At 43.6% G+C, this 17,592-nt stretch overlaps 1 protein-coding gene across 1 annotated transcript in view; it reads left to right on the top strand.

The window, feature by feature from the left end:
• The window catches only part of ELOVL4 (ELOVL fatty acid elongase 4), a 49,922-nt gene that overhangs the window by 23,599 nt on the left and 8,731 nt on the right, over positions 1 to 17,592 (top strand). The window contains exons 3-5 of the mRNA XM_056565953.1: positions 4,288 to 4,368; positions 13,461 to 13,632; positions 16,680 to 16,807. Of these exons, the coding sequence (XP_056421928.1) occupies positions 4,288 to 4,368; positions 13,461 to 13,632; positions 16,680 to 16,807 (381 nt within the window). The remainder of the gene's footprint in view (positions 1 to 4,287; positions 4,369 to 13,460; positions 13,633 to 16,679; positions 16,808 to 17,592) is intronic.

Here is a 17,592-nt window from a genome sequence, read left to right as displayed (position 1 = left end):
GTCCACCCCTATGCAATCCCTAATTTAGGCCTCAAATGCGCATGGCGCTCTCACTTTGGAGCCCTGTCGTATTTCAAGGAAACAGTTTAGGGCCACATATGGGGTATCGCCGTACTCGGGAGAAATTGTGTTACAAATTTTGGGGGGTATTTTCTGCTTCTACCCTTTTTAAAAATGTAAAATTTTTGAGAAAACAAGCATATTAGGTAAAAAAAAATATTTTTTTTTTACATATGCAAAAGTTGTGAAACACCTGTGGGGTATAAAGGTTCACTTAACCCCTTGTTACGTTCACCGAGGGGTCTAGTTTCCAAAATAGTATGCCATGTGTTTTTTTTTTGTTTTTTTTTTAAGCCCTCTGGTGTCTTCCAAAAGTAAATACACGACAATTTTATGATGCAAACATAAAGTGGACATATTGTATATGTGAATAAAAAAAAATTTTTGGGGAATATCCATTTTCCTTACAAGCAAAGAGCTTCAAAGTTAGAAAAATGCCAAATTTTCTAATTTTTCATAAAATTTTGGGATTTTTTACCAAGAAAGGATGCAAGTTACCACAAAATTTTACCACTATGTTAAAGTAGAATATGTCACGAAAAAACAATCTCGGAATCAGAATGATAACTTAAAGCATTCCAGAGTTATTAATGTTTAAAATGACAGTGGTAAGAATTGCAAAAAACGGCCGAGTACTTAAGGTGAAAAAGTACTAAGTCCTTAAAGAGTTAAAGGAGTACTCTGGTGCAGAGTATTCCTGCTCCGTCCTGCCCGGGCTGCAAAAAAATGAAAATGAACCATCTCTCACCTTCCTGAGTTCCCGCGGAGCGTCGCTACAGCTGATCGGTCCTCCAGTCCATCCTCTTCATACTTCCGGGTGTAACGAAGCGTCACATGGCGCTCAGCCTTCATTTTCATTTTTTTTGCATCCCGGGCAGGACGGAGCAGGAATACTCTGCACCAGAGTACTCCTTTTAAGGGGTTAAACTGTGAGGCTATTTAGGACACTGTTATGTCATCTGAGTGGCTCACCAGATATACCCTTTAAAGGGGTACTCTGCCCCTAGACATCTTATACCCTATCCAAAGGATAGGGATGAGATGTCTGTTTGCGGGAGTCCCGCTACTGGGGACCCCCGTGATCTTGGCTGCGGCACCCTAGACATCCGGTTTGCTCAGTGCCGGATGGCTGGCGATGCGGGGCGGAGGGTCGTGACATCACGGCCATGACCCCTCAATGGAAGTCTATGGGAGGGGGCTTGACGGCCATCACGCTACCCTCCCATAGACTTGCATTGAGGGGGCTTGTGTGGGATGTCACAAGCGGGGCGTGGCCGTGAAGTCACGAGCCTCCGGCGCTGCACCCAATGCTCTAAACGAACGCCAGGTGCAGCAGGGAGATCATGGGGGTCCCCAGCGGCGGGATCCCCGCGATCAGACATCTTATCCCCTATCCTTTTGCATAGGGGATAAGATGTCTAGTGGCGGAGTAACCCTTTAAGCGTAGGGTCACTTTTGCCATATTTTTGCTTTGTATTTGCTGCTGCATATTTTTCTACTCAAACCAGTTGCAGAAAATACAGAGTAAAATATGCAGCAACATATGTAGCTAATAAGTATAAGGCAGTTGGATTTCACTGTCCAAGCTGTTAGTTTGTGGAAAGAATAGGTGTGTGCAGAGGAGTCTGACAGCCACTTTCTCTACTCTCTCTCCTGTGTATAGAAGGATCAGTCGAGATACAGGTGTAATGTGTATGGGCAGCTTAACCCCTTAAGGACGCAGGACGTAAATGTACGTCCTGGTGCGGTGGTACTTAACGCACCAGGACGTACATTTACGTCCTGTGCATAACCGCGGGCATCGGAGCGATGCCCGTGTCATGCGCGGCTGATCCCGGCTGCTGATCGCAGCCAGGAACCCACAGGCAATGGCCGACGCCCGCGATCTCGCGGGCGTCCGCCATTAACCCCTCAGGTGCCGGGATCAATACAGATCCCGGCATCTGCGGCAGTGCGCGATTTGAATGAATGATCGGATCGCCCGCAGCGCTGCTGCGGGGATCCGATCATTCAGAACGCCGCACGGAGGTCCCCTCTCCTTCCTCCGTCCGGCTCCCGGCGTCTCCTGCTCTAGTCTGTGATCGAGCAGACCAGAGCAGAAGATGACCGAAAACACTGATCTGTTCTATGTCCTATACATAGAACAGATCAGTATTAGCAATCATGGTATTGCTATGAATAGTCCCCTATGGGGACTATTCAAGTGTAAAAAAAAAAATGTAAAAGTAAAAAAAAAGTGAAAAATCCCCTCCCCCAATAAAAAAGTAAAACGTCCGTTTTTTCCTATTTTACCCCCAAAAAGCGTAAAAAATAAATTTTATAGACATATTTGGTATCGCCGCGTGCGTAAATGTCCGAACTATTAAAATAAAATGTTAATGATCCCGTACGGTGAACGGAAAAAAAAAGTCCAAAATTGCTACTTTTTTTATACATTTTATTTTAAAAAAATTATAAAAAAATGTATTAAAAGTTTTTTATATGCAAATGTGGTATCAAAAAAAAGTACAGATCATGGCGCAAAAAAATGAGCCCCCATACCGCCGCTTATACGGAAAAATAAAAAAGTTAGAGGTCATCAAAATTAAGGGATTATAAACGTACTAATTTGGTTAAAAAGTTTGTGATTTTTTTTAAGCGCAACAATAATAGAAAAGTATGTAATAATGGGTATCATTTTAATCATATTGACCCTCAGAATAAAGAACACACGTCATTTTTACCATAAATTGTACGGCGTGAAAACGAAACCTTCCAAAATTAGCAAAATTGTGTTTTTCTTTTTAATTTCCCCACAAAAATAGTGTTTTTTGGTTGCGCCATACATTTTATGATATAATGAGTTATGTCATTACAAAGGACAACTGGTCGCGCAAAAAACAAGCCCTCATACTAGTCTGTGGATGAAAATATAAAAGAGTTATGATTTTTAGAAGGCGAGGAGGAAAAAACGAAAACGTAAAAATTAAATTGTCTGAGTCCTTAAGGCCAAAATGGGCTGAGTCCTTAAGGGGTTAAAGGGATTTTCTTGGGGAATTTACCGTATTTATCGGCGTATAACACGCACTTTTTAGGCTAAAATTTTTAGCCTAAAGTCTGTGTGCGTGTTATACGCCGATACACCCCCAGGAAAGGCAGGGGGAGAGAGGCCGTCGCTGCCCGCTTCTCTCCCCCTGCCTTTCCTGGGGTCTAGAGCACTGCTGTCGGCCCTTCTCACCCCCTGGTTATCGGCGCCGCTGCCCGTTCTGTCCCCCTGACTATCGGTGCCGGCGCCGATAGCCAGGGGGAGAGAAGCGGCGCCGACAGCCAGGGGGAGAGAAGGGGCAGCGGCACCCATTGCCGGCGCCACTGCCCCGTTGTCTCCCCCCATCCCCGGTGGCATAATTACCTGAGTCGGGTCCGCGCTGCTCCAGGCCTCCGGCGTGCGTCCCCGGCGTTGTTGCTATGCGCTGAACGGCGCGGCGCATGACGTCAGTGCGCCGCGCCGTGCATAGCAACGACGCTGGGGACGCACGACGGAGGCCTGGAGCAGCGCGGACCCGACTCAGGTAATTATGCCACCGGGGATGGGGGGAGGCAACGGGGCAGCGGCGCCGGCAATGGGTGCCGCTGCCCCTTCTCTCCCCCTGGCTATCGGCGCCGGCACCGATAGTCAGGGGGACAGAACGGGCAGCGGCGCCGATAACCAGGGGGTGAGAAGGGCCGACAGCAGCGCTTTAGACCCCAGGAAAGGCAGGGGGAGAGAAGCGGGCAGCGACGGCCTCTCTCCCCCTGCCTTTCCTGGGGGTATATCGGGGGTATACACGCACCCTCATTTTACCATGGATATTTGGTTAAATACTGTATATATTATGTTATATTCCTCTCTGTGCACGCAAAATACAAAAAGTCCACATACTTTTCCCGCTGCTGGTTCCAACTGTGGTTTCCTTCTTTCTCCTTTGATTGACATTTTATGCCTACTCAGCCAATTACTGGCCTGAGAGGGCAACTCCGACTGGCAATAAACATATTGGAGGAAGATGATACATGATTATTCATTGTTGATTAGATCTTTAGTGTTACCCAGCATGCCATAGAAATGTTCAGAATACAGTCTATTTCATGTCTCTTCACTGTGCCTAGGAACATGGGCAGTAGAATTGACTTCTTATGACTTCCATATTACTGTCTGTTTACGTCCATATTACTGATTCTTATTTTTTAATATATTTTTTTTGTCTTCAGCTATTCCTAGGAGCGAGAGCAGCAGGATACAGTTACATTTGTCAGACTGTAGATTATTCAGATGATGTTAATGAAGTCAGAGTAAGTATGTGATCCTATGAATGTACTATGAACTATGAAAGTGTTGTTGAACAATAATGAACAAAAGTACATTTACTAGATTCTGTTTTTACAGTGTACCTGTAACAAAAAAAACTTTTAATATGTCATAGAGACATATTCAAAGTTTTTATCTGTCGTGGTCTGCTCAGAACCTGACCGATTGCTTGAGCTAGTGGGGAGAGCCAAACTGTAGTGTGTTTGTAGTGTTTGGTGACAGATGGTCCTATAGACTTACAATATGCGATATTATGGAAAATAACAACATGTTCTTAGAAGCTTATGTTTTTGGAATCTTTTTGCTTAGCCTTCTGTATATGCAAGTTGGTGCATGGAGGGCGTTCCCAAGACCCTGGTGCATGATGATGTTCAGCCTAGATCTTCAGGCTAGAATTCCACTTGTTTTTTTGTGCTGCGTTTTTTTGGATAAAAAAAACACATGAAAAACGCCAGTGCAATGTCCTGCGTCTGGCGTTTTTTCATTTGTGTGGAAATTGCATTTTTGGCACTTTTTTTTTTTTTTTTTTTTTGGGTACCAAAAAAAAGGATGCTGCAGTGATAGAAAACCTTTTATTAAACGAAATGTATATATTTTATAACTAGCTTTTTATTATTTTTTTAATAAAGTGTGTGTGTTTCACTTTGTTTTCTCTATTTCTTCTGCTATACTCCGACCAGTGATGTAAATAGACCATAATTCATTCATATTTCCCACCCAGAGCTGTGATTGGCCGGATGGTTGCAGCCAGTCACAGCTCTGAGAGAAATATGAATGAGTGAGTGGCCGGAGTACAGAGCAGAGATGTGAGCGTTGTATACAGTCGCTCCATCTCTGCAATACACAGGACGATCACAGCGAGTGTCAGTAGTGACATCCACTGTGATGTGTCCTTAACTCCAGGCACTACTACTCCCAACATGGAGCACACTCTGCTCCATGCTGGGAGCTGTAGTATCTGCATTAATAGACAGATCGCAGCGAGTGTAACTTCTGACTGTAGGTACTACAGCTCCCAGCATGGAGCAGAGTGTGCTCCATGTTGGGAGTAGTAGTACCTGCAGTTATGGAAAGATCACAGCGGGTATCACTCCTGATACCTTCTGTGATCCTCCTGTATAATGTATAGATGCGGGCGGCTGTTCTCCTATGTTTCCCTGCACTGCCGTATTTATACACATATTCCTAGAGCTGTGATTGGCTGGAACCATCTGGCCAATCACAGCTCTCTGCGGGAAATATGAATAGGTGTATATATACGGCAGTGCAGGGGACCATAGAAGAGCGGCCGCCGCATCTATACGTTATACCGGAGGATCGCAACTGGCGATCTGTCAATTAGTACAGGTACTACTACTCCCATCATGGAACAGTGTGTTCCATGCTGGGAGTAGTCGTACTACCTAAAACAATTTAAAAAAAAAAGAAAATAAAGTGAAAAACACACACACTACATTTTTATTATTTTCGGCTACATTTTTAGGTCCCCACCCGCCCACATAAATTGATCCCTGTTTAAAAAAATAAAATAAAAAAAGATACCGTAGTGAAGGAAAAAATTGTATCTAATGAAATTTATCTTTTTTTATTACAAAATTTTTATTAATTTTTTAATGGTACCCTACGAAATTTTATTAAAAAAGGGTATCTCCATCACTTTTTTGGATATAAAGCCTTATAGTAATGCCTTCTCCCCTCTGCAGAGGCTTAGCACAGTGTATTGCTATGAAGATGCCTGCCGGATGTCACTGTGCACCAGGAGCTTGAAAACGCCCTATGTGCACTAAGCTCCACATTTGCATATGAAAAAGACTGGAGGCAAGGAGCGGTAACTATCATTGTCATCTGTGTCACCCGCACTACATGCCTCTATCAACAGGTTAGTGCTGGCGATACTGGTGACAGATTCTCTTTAATAAAGATGGTTAATTTAACACCTTAAAGGGGTATTCCAGGAAAAAACTTATATATATCTCAACTGGCTCCAGAAAGTTAAACAGATTTGTAAATTACTTCTATTAAAAAATCTTAATCCTTTCAGTACTTATGAGCTTCTGAAGTTAAGGTTGTTCTTTTCTGTCTAAATTCTCTCTGATGACACCTGTCTCGGGAAACACCCAGTTTAGAAGCAAATCCCCATAGCAAACCTCTTCTAAACTGGGCGCTTCCCGAGACAGGTGTCATCAGAGAGGATTTAGACAGAAAAGAACAACCTTAACTTCAGAAGCTCATGAGTACTGAAAGGATTAAGATTTTTTAATAGAAGTAATTTACAAATCTGTTTAACTTTCTGGAGCCAGTTGAGATATATATATATATATATATATATATATATATATATATATATATATATATATATAAAGTTTTTTCCTGGAATACCCCTTTAAGGACCAAGAGCGTACCTGTACACCCTTATCCCGTTACCGGTGTTTGAAGAGTGATCACAAACTATCAGTAGCCAGGACCCACGGTTAATGGTGGGCATCGGCGATCGGGCGGATGCCCGGCATTAACCCTTTAATGATCCCGGCAGCTCGGCGATGTTCCGATCAGCTAAGTGGATGGAGGGAAGGCCCTTATCTGCCTCCTCACCATCTGATCGGTCCTCTGTTGCTCCAGGAAACTTCAGCAGGCTGGAGCAGCAGAGCACCAATAACACTGATGCTATGTTATGTCATGGCATTGAACAGTGTATGCAATCGAAAAATTGCATGTTATAGCCCCCTATGGTGACTAAAAAAATAAAGTGTAACAAAAAAAGGTTAAAGGGGAATTGACCCCTAATAAAAGTTTGAATCCCCCCTTTTCCCATTTTTTTAAAAGCGATCAAAAAATTTGCATCAAAATGAAAATTGTAACAATAAAATCTACAGATCTAAACGCAAAAAATTAGCCCTCTTGTAGCCCCGTATGTGGAAAATAAAAAAGTTAGATGACAATATTAAACATACTAATTTTGCTGCATGTAGTTATCATTTTTTTTCAAGTAGTAAAATAAAATAAAACCTACACAAATTGGGTATTTTTATCGAAAAGTGCACTACGTAGAAACTGAAACCCCAAAAAGTTAAAAAATTGTGTTTTTGTTTTTCTAATTCACCCAACAAATGTTTTTGTTTTTTCTGCAGATTTTGGTATAAAATAAGTGATGTCACTACAAAGTAGAATTGGTGACACAAAAAACAAGCCCTTATATGGGTCTGTAGGTGCAAAATTGAAAGTGTCATTATTTTTAGAAGGGGAGGAGGAAAAACAAAATTGCAAAAATGAAAATTGGCCTGGTCCTTAAAGGGTAACTCTCATAAAAAAAAAAAAAATTTTTGCTATTGCACTCCTTATGGTAAATAAAAAAATATTTCTAATATACCGTATTTATCGGCGTATAACACGCACTTTTAAAACTTAAATTCAAGGCAAAAAGTCTGCCTGCATGTTATACACCGATAAATCTTTTTGTCACTGATTTAAAGTGGCCGCAGCAGCAGCTGCTTGTTAAGGATTAGCAGCCTGGCCGCGGCCCCTTTAAATCAGTGACCAGCGCGCGGCTCCCCCTTTGTTTTTTTTACATTTTCCTTCTTTTGGCCTCTGCTTTTTATTGTATTGTTTTTTTTTTATCTTCGTTACCTAGCCGCGCTCGCCAGGCCAGGTCCGGTGTCGGCTGCGGTCAGTGAAGCCGGATGAGTGATGTCCTCTGCTAGCTCCGCTGCACAAAATCAGGGACGTCCCTCATTCAATGCTGCTGCCGCTGTGACTATTCTAAGGTGGCTGCGGTTGGGCTGCCAGCGGCGACCACACTGACCAGCGGCGGCTGCAGCGAATGATGAGTGACGTCCCTGATGCTGTGCAGCCGGCAGAGTACGTCACTCATCCAGCTTCACTGACCGCAGCCCGCAAGACCCGACACCGGACCTGGCCTGCCGAGCGCGGCTAGGTAAGGAAGATGGGAAAAAAATACGTATCAAAAACGGAGGGAAAGGGGATGATGAAAAGGGGACATGATGAAAAGGGGGCATGATGAAAAGGGGGCATGATGAGAAAGGGGCAAGATGAGAAAGGGGCAAGATGAGAGGGGGCATGTTGAAAAGGGGGCATAATGAGAAAGGGGCAAGATGAGAGGGGGCATGTTGAAAAGGGGGCATAATGAGAAAGGGGCAAGATGAGAGGGGGCATGGTGAGAAGGGGGCATGATGAGAGGGGGCATGGTGAGAAGGGGGCATGGTGAGAAGGGGGCATGGTGAGAAGGGGGCATGGTGAGAAGGGGGCATGGTGAGAAGAGGGCATGGTGAGAGGGGGCATGGTGAGAGGGGGCATGATAAGAGAGGGGGGCATGATAAGAGAGGGGGGCATGATAAGAGAGGGGTGGGGGAATGATAAGACAGTGGGGAATGATGAGAGGGTAAGGGGAGGGGGTGTAAATGTGGCACACGGGCTGATAAAAGGGGAGGAATTATGTGGCACTGGAAGGGGGGACCAAACTGAAGTTCAGGCAAAATCAAAGTTAGAGGGATGATATGGCATTTAGTCTTTCATTTATCTTAGATGTATTTTTTTTAACTTAAATTTCCCTATTAAAATGGGGGTGCGTGTTATACGTCAGTGCGTGTTATACGCCGATAAATACGGTACTTTGTTTAAAAAAAATGGAGTTTTCTATGTTTGATTTGTATTTAAGAAAGTGCCACCTGGAGTGCTGAGGGGGGGGGGGGGTCCAGCCTCATCCAATCATAGCTCCTCTCACACTTAACTGCCATAATACATTATATAATAAACTGAAAGTTGCCAATAAAAAGTATAACTTGTCCCGCAAAAAATAAGCCCTCGAACAACTCTGTAGATTGGACAATAAAAACATTATGGCCGGCATTTATCATTGTCTTTAGACTGTTTTTTGTGTCTGATTTGGGCAATACACATGATATGGAAGGGTTTTATGAACTGTACCTTTTTGTGAAAAGGCTTAAGCCACTGAAAAGTCTCTAAAACTCCACCAGCCCAGACTTAGCTTAGCTTTTTGGTGTATGTGAAGAGAGAAATTTCAGAAAATGTGACCTGCACAAAATGTATCAAATGCTCTGTGGCCATTTAATAAAATTGGGGCTCCTATGCATTACCAGCACACACAAAAGGTGTAGAAAAATGCTTCACTTACACCTACAATGATAAATGCGATGCCATTGTGCTTTAGAATGTGAGGAGAAAACAAAATGTGAGCAAGAAAATCTTAGGGGTCAGGAAGGGGTTAAAGTTCAACTGTCACTAGTGTTTTACCCCCCAGACGACCCTCACGAGCTTACTGTTGTGAACACATGTGATGTAGACATACCTTTTGGCTGTGCTTCTCGCTGCTTTATCCGGGCAAAATTCATGTCTGGATACCGGTCAGCAACAGTCGGATAGGCATGGCTGGACTTCGCACTGCCCCCCCCCCCCCCCTGCCGCCACGCCTATCCTCCCTACGTCACCACTTGGCTCACTATCAGAGAGACAGAGGTCCTCAGCACATGTGCCCATGATTTCCAGAACGCGTGTGCAGCCCAGCGTGAGTTACCGGAGTGAACAAGCGCTGGCTCTTGCTGGCTGAAACCTCTGTGCGCCTGCACTGTGCCAAAGGCTCACTCGCTCTCGCTCAGCGCAGGTGCACGGAGGATTCAGCCGGCAGCCTAATAGAGAGTAACGCTATAAGGTTTTGCCAAACAGGATAATTCTGACAAGTTGTACTTCATGTACAAAAAAAGAGTAAATAATGACTGGTACCCTAAAACCAGATTCATATAAATATCCCTTGGGGAAAAATAATGAAATATATAAAAAGAGAAACTCACCAATTAGGCTTAAATAATCAAAAATAAATTTACTTAGATACAAAGATTATACAAAAGTGCTGACTCATAGGAAGGGGGGTGAGGATACAGGTGAGTGCCTACACTGGAGACCCTACCTATCTGGATAGAAATCTCCTCAATCTAAGTGTGGATAGGGACGGGAAACAAGTAGACAATACTGCGCATATAGATCAGTAGACCTCTCTTGCCAGGCAGAAGATAGGAATACCCCCTACCCCAAATGATCCTATTTTAAAGACTAGACCCCTGAAGGGGTTTAGAGTGAATATTTTAACACCATAGACAGGAATTATTACAAAGTCAGTGTTAAAAATTCAAAATTATCCTTTTCAAAGATGCTTTATTTGTGGAACATATTTTTTGTACATCGCTTCTTGTATTGAAAGAATTTCACCTTTATATTTTATTGCGCTGCTTTTCCCGGGTTTGGAAATACCCCCACTTAGGCCATATTTGGTTCTTTGGCCAGGTGGCGGGACCCAGAAGAAGAGCAGCACCATTTGGCTTTCAGGGCATCATTTTAGGCCAAATGTATTATAGGCCGCACTTCATGCCTGCAAAGGGTTTTAGCTGCCAGAACCATACAGAACCCCCACAAGTGACCCCACTTGGGAAACTACACCCCCTAAAGTATTTACCTAGACCAAAAGTGAGTACTGAGAGTCCTTTTCTGTGTTGCTAGAATGGTTACAAAATCAGTGGAAAAAATAGAAATTCGCTTCCCCCCCCACACACAATTGCATAGTTTGTGGGACATAATCTTTGTACAATGCATCTGAAAAGGAAGAAATGCCCCCCATATTTTATTACGCTGTTAGTCCCGTGTTCAGCAATACCACTGCTTAGGCCATATTTGGTTGTTTTGCTACATGGTGGGACCAAGAGTAAAAGGAAGGCCATTTGGATTTTAGGACATCATTATAAAAATAATAGATCCCACTCCATACCTACAAAGGATTGAAGCTGGTAGATCCATACTGCACCCCCACAAGTGACCCCTTTAAAGGGGTACTCCCCCGCCGCCGATCTTTCACGCGGCACCCTGTTACCATCAGCCCCCGGAGCATGTTCGCTCCGGGTCTGATGACTGGCGATCACAGGGCCAGAGTATTGTTACGGCTCCGCTCCCATGTGATGTCACACTCTGCCCCCTCAATGCAAGCCTATGGGGGGGGGGGTTATAGTTCCCATTCATACTGCAGTAAGTTAAAGGTGTCTATTGGAGTCATGTCAATGATGCTGACTGATATGTCTAACATACTGCTGAAACGCAGTATGAATAGGGCCTTTGTAAAAAAAAAATATATATATATATATATATATTTTAATCAGGGTAGGGTTACACAGCAGTCACAAGAGTGAGCTAACTGCTGCAGCATTGTGTCCGCTCGTGACTGCCTGCTGGAAATCCGCCGCTATGAGTGAACACACAAAGCTACCGAGCCGCAGTAGGGAGCTCACTATTGTGACGGCGGGGCATCCACAGCATGTAATGACCCTACACATTATGTATATTTACTTTTTATTTATTTAATGTGTTTTTATTTTTTTATAAATTTTTTTTTACACTTTGGAATACTTAGTATTCCAAAGCATAGCAGTAATATGCTGCCTGCCGATTTTAAACTGGCAGGCAGCATATCAGGATGTGCCTTTGGCATGTCCTGACATGCATTTACCTGAGGAAGACATTGGGGTCTTTGTAAGAACCTCTGCTGCCCAGTTAAGCTGCAGCACCCCGTAATCATTGTGGGGTGCTGCTGGAGAGAGTCAGAGGGAGCCCACTCCCTCTGTCAAACTCCTTAAGCTCACGGTCACTTTCGACTGCAGCTGTAAGGGTTAAAACTGCCAGTACCAAAGTTTACTTCGGTCCCCGCTGTGTGTTACAGCTGAGACCCTGCCGTGATCTTGAGGGTACACTGGGCAATACCCCCGAGATCCAAAGACGTGTATATTCGTCCTGGTGTGGGAACGTGCATCTCCTCAGGACGTGTATACACGTCCTTGGTCCTTAAAGGGGTTATCCAGGGAAAAAAAACTTTTTTATATATTAGTAAATTACTTCTATTAAAAAATCTGTGCTCTCTGATGACACCTGTCTCAGGAACTGTCCAGAGAAGAAGCAAATCTCCATAGCAAACCTCTTCTACTCTGTGCAGTTCCTGAGACAAGCAGAGATGTCAGCAGAGAGCATTGTTGCCAGACAGAAAAGAACAACTCAACTTCAGCTGCTGATAATTATTGTAAGGATTAAGATTTTTAATAGAAGTAATTTACAAATCTGTTTAACTTTCTGGAGCCAAAGTTTTTTCCTGGAATACCCCTTTTAAGCAGTTAAGACCAGGAAAACATCATCAATAATAATAACTAGTCTTTTTTTTTTTCTTTCTAATGCTAACTCATTCTGAAGCACTATAATATAGAGGGTAAATGTACAGACAAAATTTAGACTGTACATAGTAACAAACTACAATCTATGAGGAGTCCTCTAGGATCATGTGTTGGACATAGCTACAGTCAGGGCTCAGGAAAACCTTGTTTACAGTGTTTGGCTGCATTTGGAGAACTAGAAGACTGCACAAAAAGCATAAACTATATTACAAAGTGACATTTTTATAAGAATAAGAAGTAGGACACCATTTCTAATGTATTTTTTATACAGTGAAATAGTTATTTAGTAAAATGTCATTTAAAGGAAAATGGTCATCCTGTTCACCCACACTAAATCCAATACACTGGGTTACAGCGTGGGTGAACAGGAGACCGATGAGGAGTCAATGAGGTAAATACGTACCTGTGGTCCGGAGCTGTGTCCCTCCAAAGATTATCTTCTGTCCCTGCTGAAGTGCGCATAAGAGGCGGGCCCGCCGTGCGAATTTGAATATTCATTGTCACTGGTCACATGAGCACTTGTGCCTACTGAGTGCTCATGTTACCAGCGCCAATGAATATTCAAATTCACCCGGCGGGCCCGCCTCCCATGCGCACTTCAGCAGGAATAAAAGAGGATATTCGGAGGGACACAGCTCCGGACTACAGGTACATATTTAACTCATTGCCCCCTCATCGGCCTCCTGTTCACCCACACTGTGTAACCCGGTGTATTGGATTTAGTGTGGGTGAACAGGATGACTAATAATAATTAATATTTATAAACCATTTTTGTATTGAATACATTTATAACATTTATTCCTGCTTGCGCTATAGTTATCCCGGGCCTCATTCTCTTTCAGGTGGCATCTGCTTTGTGGTGGTATTACGTCTCTAAAGGAGTGGAATACTTTGATACAGTGTTTTTTATCCTGAGAAAAAAGTTTAATCAAATAAGTTTTCTGCATGTATATCACCACTGTACAATGTTTACCTTATGGTGGATTGGAATCAAGTGGGTCGCTGGAGGACAATGTATGTATCGGTTTCATTCTTGTTTCACATGTTTATTTGGTATAATCATTCTCGCTTCCCCGTCTAATAACTCACAATCACAGTGGGTCTCAGCAGGGAGACCCGGTGTGATCAACAATTTTTGACATGTTTGATCAACACGTCAAACGTTGTTTTTAATGACAGGAACACTTTTTAAAGTTTCTGATATAAGAAAGAAACAAAAACATTATAACTAAGAAAATCCATAAACACTCTTTACTACTTTACTATTATGTACTGTGTTTGGCCTCAAGATGTAGAGAATGTTTGAGAAGAACTAAGGCTGCCTTCAAATCATGATTCTGGGATACCACAGCTGGACCCAATGGGAGAATTTTAGGGGGTTATCCAGGGATAGAAAAAAAAAGCTAATTTCTTTCAAAAACAGCTCCATGTCTATCCTCAGGCTATGTGTGGATTACAACTTGGCTCCATTCACTACCATGGAACTGAACCGCAGAACTCGGCAGACAGCAGTTTTCAGTCCGGCAATAAAAGATAGTCCAAAAATGAGCTGAACCCAACACTTTACTGAGGATATGGCAGCAGACGGTTTTCAAATTCTCCTGCTGAATCATGATGTGAATGCAGCTCTAACTAGGACACAGGACTGTGCCAAATGTGCCCGGCTGCAAGAAATCTGCCAAGCAGCGGAAAATACAATGTGTATGCGCTAGGAGCAGACACAGGGCTTTCCCCGCTACAGCCCTGTGTCTGCAATAAGGTTCGGAGGCCAGCTGCGCGCAACGGCATAACTGTTGATCTGATGAAATGTTGGACAGGGGTGTGTGAGGTTTTAATAAGCAGTCACATTGACTTCACTGAGTAAGCCAAGTATATGGCGTGGCAATAAGCCAATGTACCAAGTAGACAGACAGGCCTGATCATCACTGTCAAATTCTCAAAGGCCAATATCTGTGTTGAGTGAGAGTCAAAATCTTGGACCCGTGCATGTCAAGTGTTTTTAACCCATTAATGCCACCTAGTGGTAAATTCATACATAGGGATTCGTTTGATTTTGAAGCATACCTAATAAATTTGAATTTTAAGGGGGTTCTTAGTTTGGACTGTCCCTGCAGGGGCTTGCCCCTAAAATGTTGTATTATTTACTGTTATGCCCTGGAATCCTTGGGGATTTGTTTTGCTTGAATTCACTGGCATAACTGTGATGTGCAGTCAGCCAACGAACCTTATTGCAGACACAGGGCTGCATCGAGGAAAGCCCTGGGTCTGCTCCTAGTGCACACATAGCTGCTGCTCGGCAGATTTCTTGTAGCGCCAAATACACTGCGTATCCACTCAGTGTGACCCTACCTTAAAACTTCCCATTCAGTATCGTAGCCTGAGAACTGCTCAAAGACTTACATGATCAGACAGATTCTATAGATTTGCATGGGACCTCATGCATCAGAGTTCCGGGAATTAGTCCAATCACTTGAGTCTCAAAGTATTTCTCAGGCTATGAAATTGCCCGGGAAGTTTAAATGGGCACTGTCAGATTCAAAAACTTTTTATATGTTGTACATCTTAGCAAAACCTTTCTAATATACTGCATAAGAAATTTGTATTTCGTTTTTATAGAAATCATGGCTTGTAAAATCGTGGCTTTGTCCAAGTTGAAGCACAGGCATGGACATAGTCCAGTAAATGAGGGAGGACCAGCACTCCTCTGTGCTCTCTCCTGTCTGAGAGCAATCCTCTGTGCTCTCTCCTGTCTGATAGTACTCCTCTTTACTCTCTCCTATTTGATAGGACTCATCTGTGCTCTCTGCCGTCTGATAGAACTCCTCTGTGCTCTCTCCTGTCTGATAGGACTCCTCTGTGCTCTCTCCTGTCTGATAAGACTCCTCTGTGCTCTCTCCTGTCTGATAGGACTCCTCTGTGCTCTCTGCTGTCTGATAGGGCTCCTCTGTACTCTCTCCTGTCTGATAGGACTCCTCTATACTCTCTCCTGTCTGATAGGACTCCTCTGTGCTCTCTCCTGTCTGATAATACTTATCTGTGCTCTCTCCTGTCTGATAGCACTCCTCTGTGCTCTCTCCTGTCTGATAGCACCACTCTGTGCTCTCTCCTGTCTGATAGCACCACTCTGTGCTCTCTCCTGTATGATAGCACCACTCTGTACTCTCTCCTGTCTGATAGCACTCCTCTGTGCTCTATCCTGTCTGATAGGACTCTTTTGTGCTCTTTCCTGTCTGATAGGACTCCTCTGTGCTCTCTCCTGTCTATTAGAACTCCTCTGTGCTTTCTCCTGTCTGATTGCACTCCTCTGTGCTCTCTCCTGTCTGATAGGACTCCTCTGTTCTCTCTCCTGTCTGATAGGACTCCTCTGTGCTCTCTCCTGTCTGATAGGACTCCTCTGTGCTCTCTCCTGTCTGATAGGACAGGAGTGAGCACAGAGGAGTCCTATGTAAGAGCTGTTTAATTTCCAACTTGCTTTTTTGTGTGGTTTCCCATCTCATTGAGTTATCCTATCAATAGGAGATAACAATCAGATTGGTGGGGGTATTACCGCTGGGACACTGCAGATCCTGAGAACAGGTGTAAAATTGTCCCTGAAATGGTGCGGACTACACCTACGCAGACCACCCCATTCATTTTCAATGGAGCCACAGAGTTCAGTGCTTTGACATGTTCGGTCTCCCTATAGACAATAAACAAAGTAGTGCCCAAACCATAAATTCCTAGGACAGTATTGTCACTACTCTCAGGATTGGCTGGGGTCCCAGTGGTCAGACCTTCACCAATCTGTTTGTTTTTTCCTATGAATAGTGGATGCCTTAATGAGATGGGGAAAACCTTTTTAACCTTTTTCTTTTTTGTATTTACATGTACAGTATCTTGTGCAGGATGCAAACTGCAGCTTCAAATCCTGCAAATCCAGTATACACAGGATACTGTACATGTGAATACATGCTAAAGAACAGATCGTATGACTGTTTAATAGTAACTGATGTGTTCAAATGTACTTTTACATAGCTCTGTAGTATCTGATGTATTTGTATATATTTCTTATCACTTCCCAGCCTTCTTTGGTGCGCATATGAATGCCTTGATCCATGTTGTGATGTACTTGTATTATGGCTTAGCTGCTTGTGGTCCACATCTTCAGAAGTATCTCTGGTGGAAACGATATCTGACAATTTTACAGTTGGTAAGATATTTGTATATTTTATTTTATAGAAAAAGGACACAGAATCACATATTAATAGCACGGGTAATGTATAGTGCATTATATTAGTACTGTAATTATATACATTACATGTATGCAAAACATTATTCTGTCACCTCCTGAGCCCAGCACCTGGGAAGGGGGGGTTATTTCCCTGGCTCCTCTACCACATAATTCCTGCTTTTATAAGTTACGTGTAAATGAGAGGCTATATCATGATCACAGAGAAAGATACATACAGAGACACAGTACTAACTAGGGATTTCCCGATACCAATACATTTCCATGGTATCGGGGACTCGTTCAATGTCCCTGATACCAAATCTGATACCTGCTGCCACTCTGCAGCCCCATGCAGCAGGTATCGTATTTGGTATCAGGGACATTGAACCAGTCCCCGATACCAAATCTGATACCTGCTCCCACTCTGCTGCCCCATGCAGCAGGTATCGTATTTGGTATCAGGGACATTGAACCAGTCCCCGATACCAAATCCGATACCTGCTGCCACTCCGCTGCCCCATCCTCCCATCTGCATCATGGCGTTCCATGGAGGAGCATGTGACACACACGTCACTCCACTGCGCCCAGCGTAACTATACGGAAGCTGAGTGACGTGTATGTCACATTCTCCTCCATAGAACGCCATGATCCGGACAGGAGAACGGAGCAGCGGAGCGGCAGCACCCTTCAGAGAACAGCCGCAGGTGAGCTGTCTACAAGGGTGGGGGCTGCGGTCTACAGAAAGACTGCTACTAACATCTGCA

Source organism: Hyla sarda, chromosome 3, assembly GCF_029499605.1.
Source record: "Hyla sarda isolate aHylSar1 chromosome 3, aHylSar1.hap1, whole genome shotgun sequence".
In the NCBI taxonomy this organism is placed as follows: domain Eukaryota; kingdom Metazoa; phylum Chordata; class Amphibia; order Anura; family Hylidae; genus Hyla; species Hyla sarda.
Note: the sequence above shows the minus strand (reverse complement) of the source record. Positions and strands in the feature narration are given on the sequence as shown.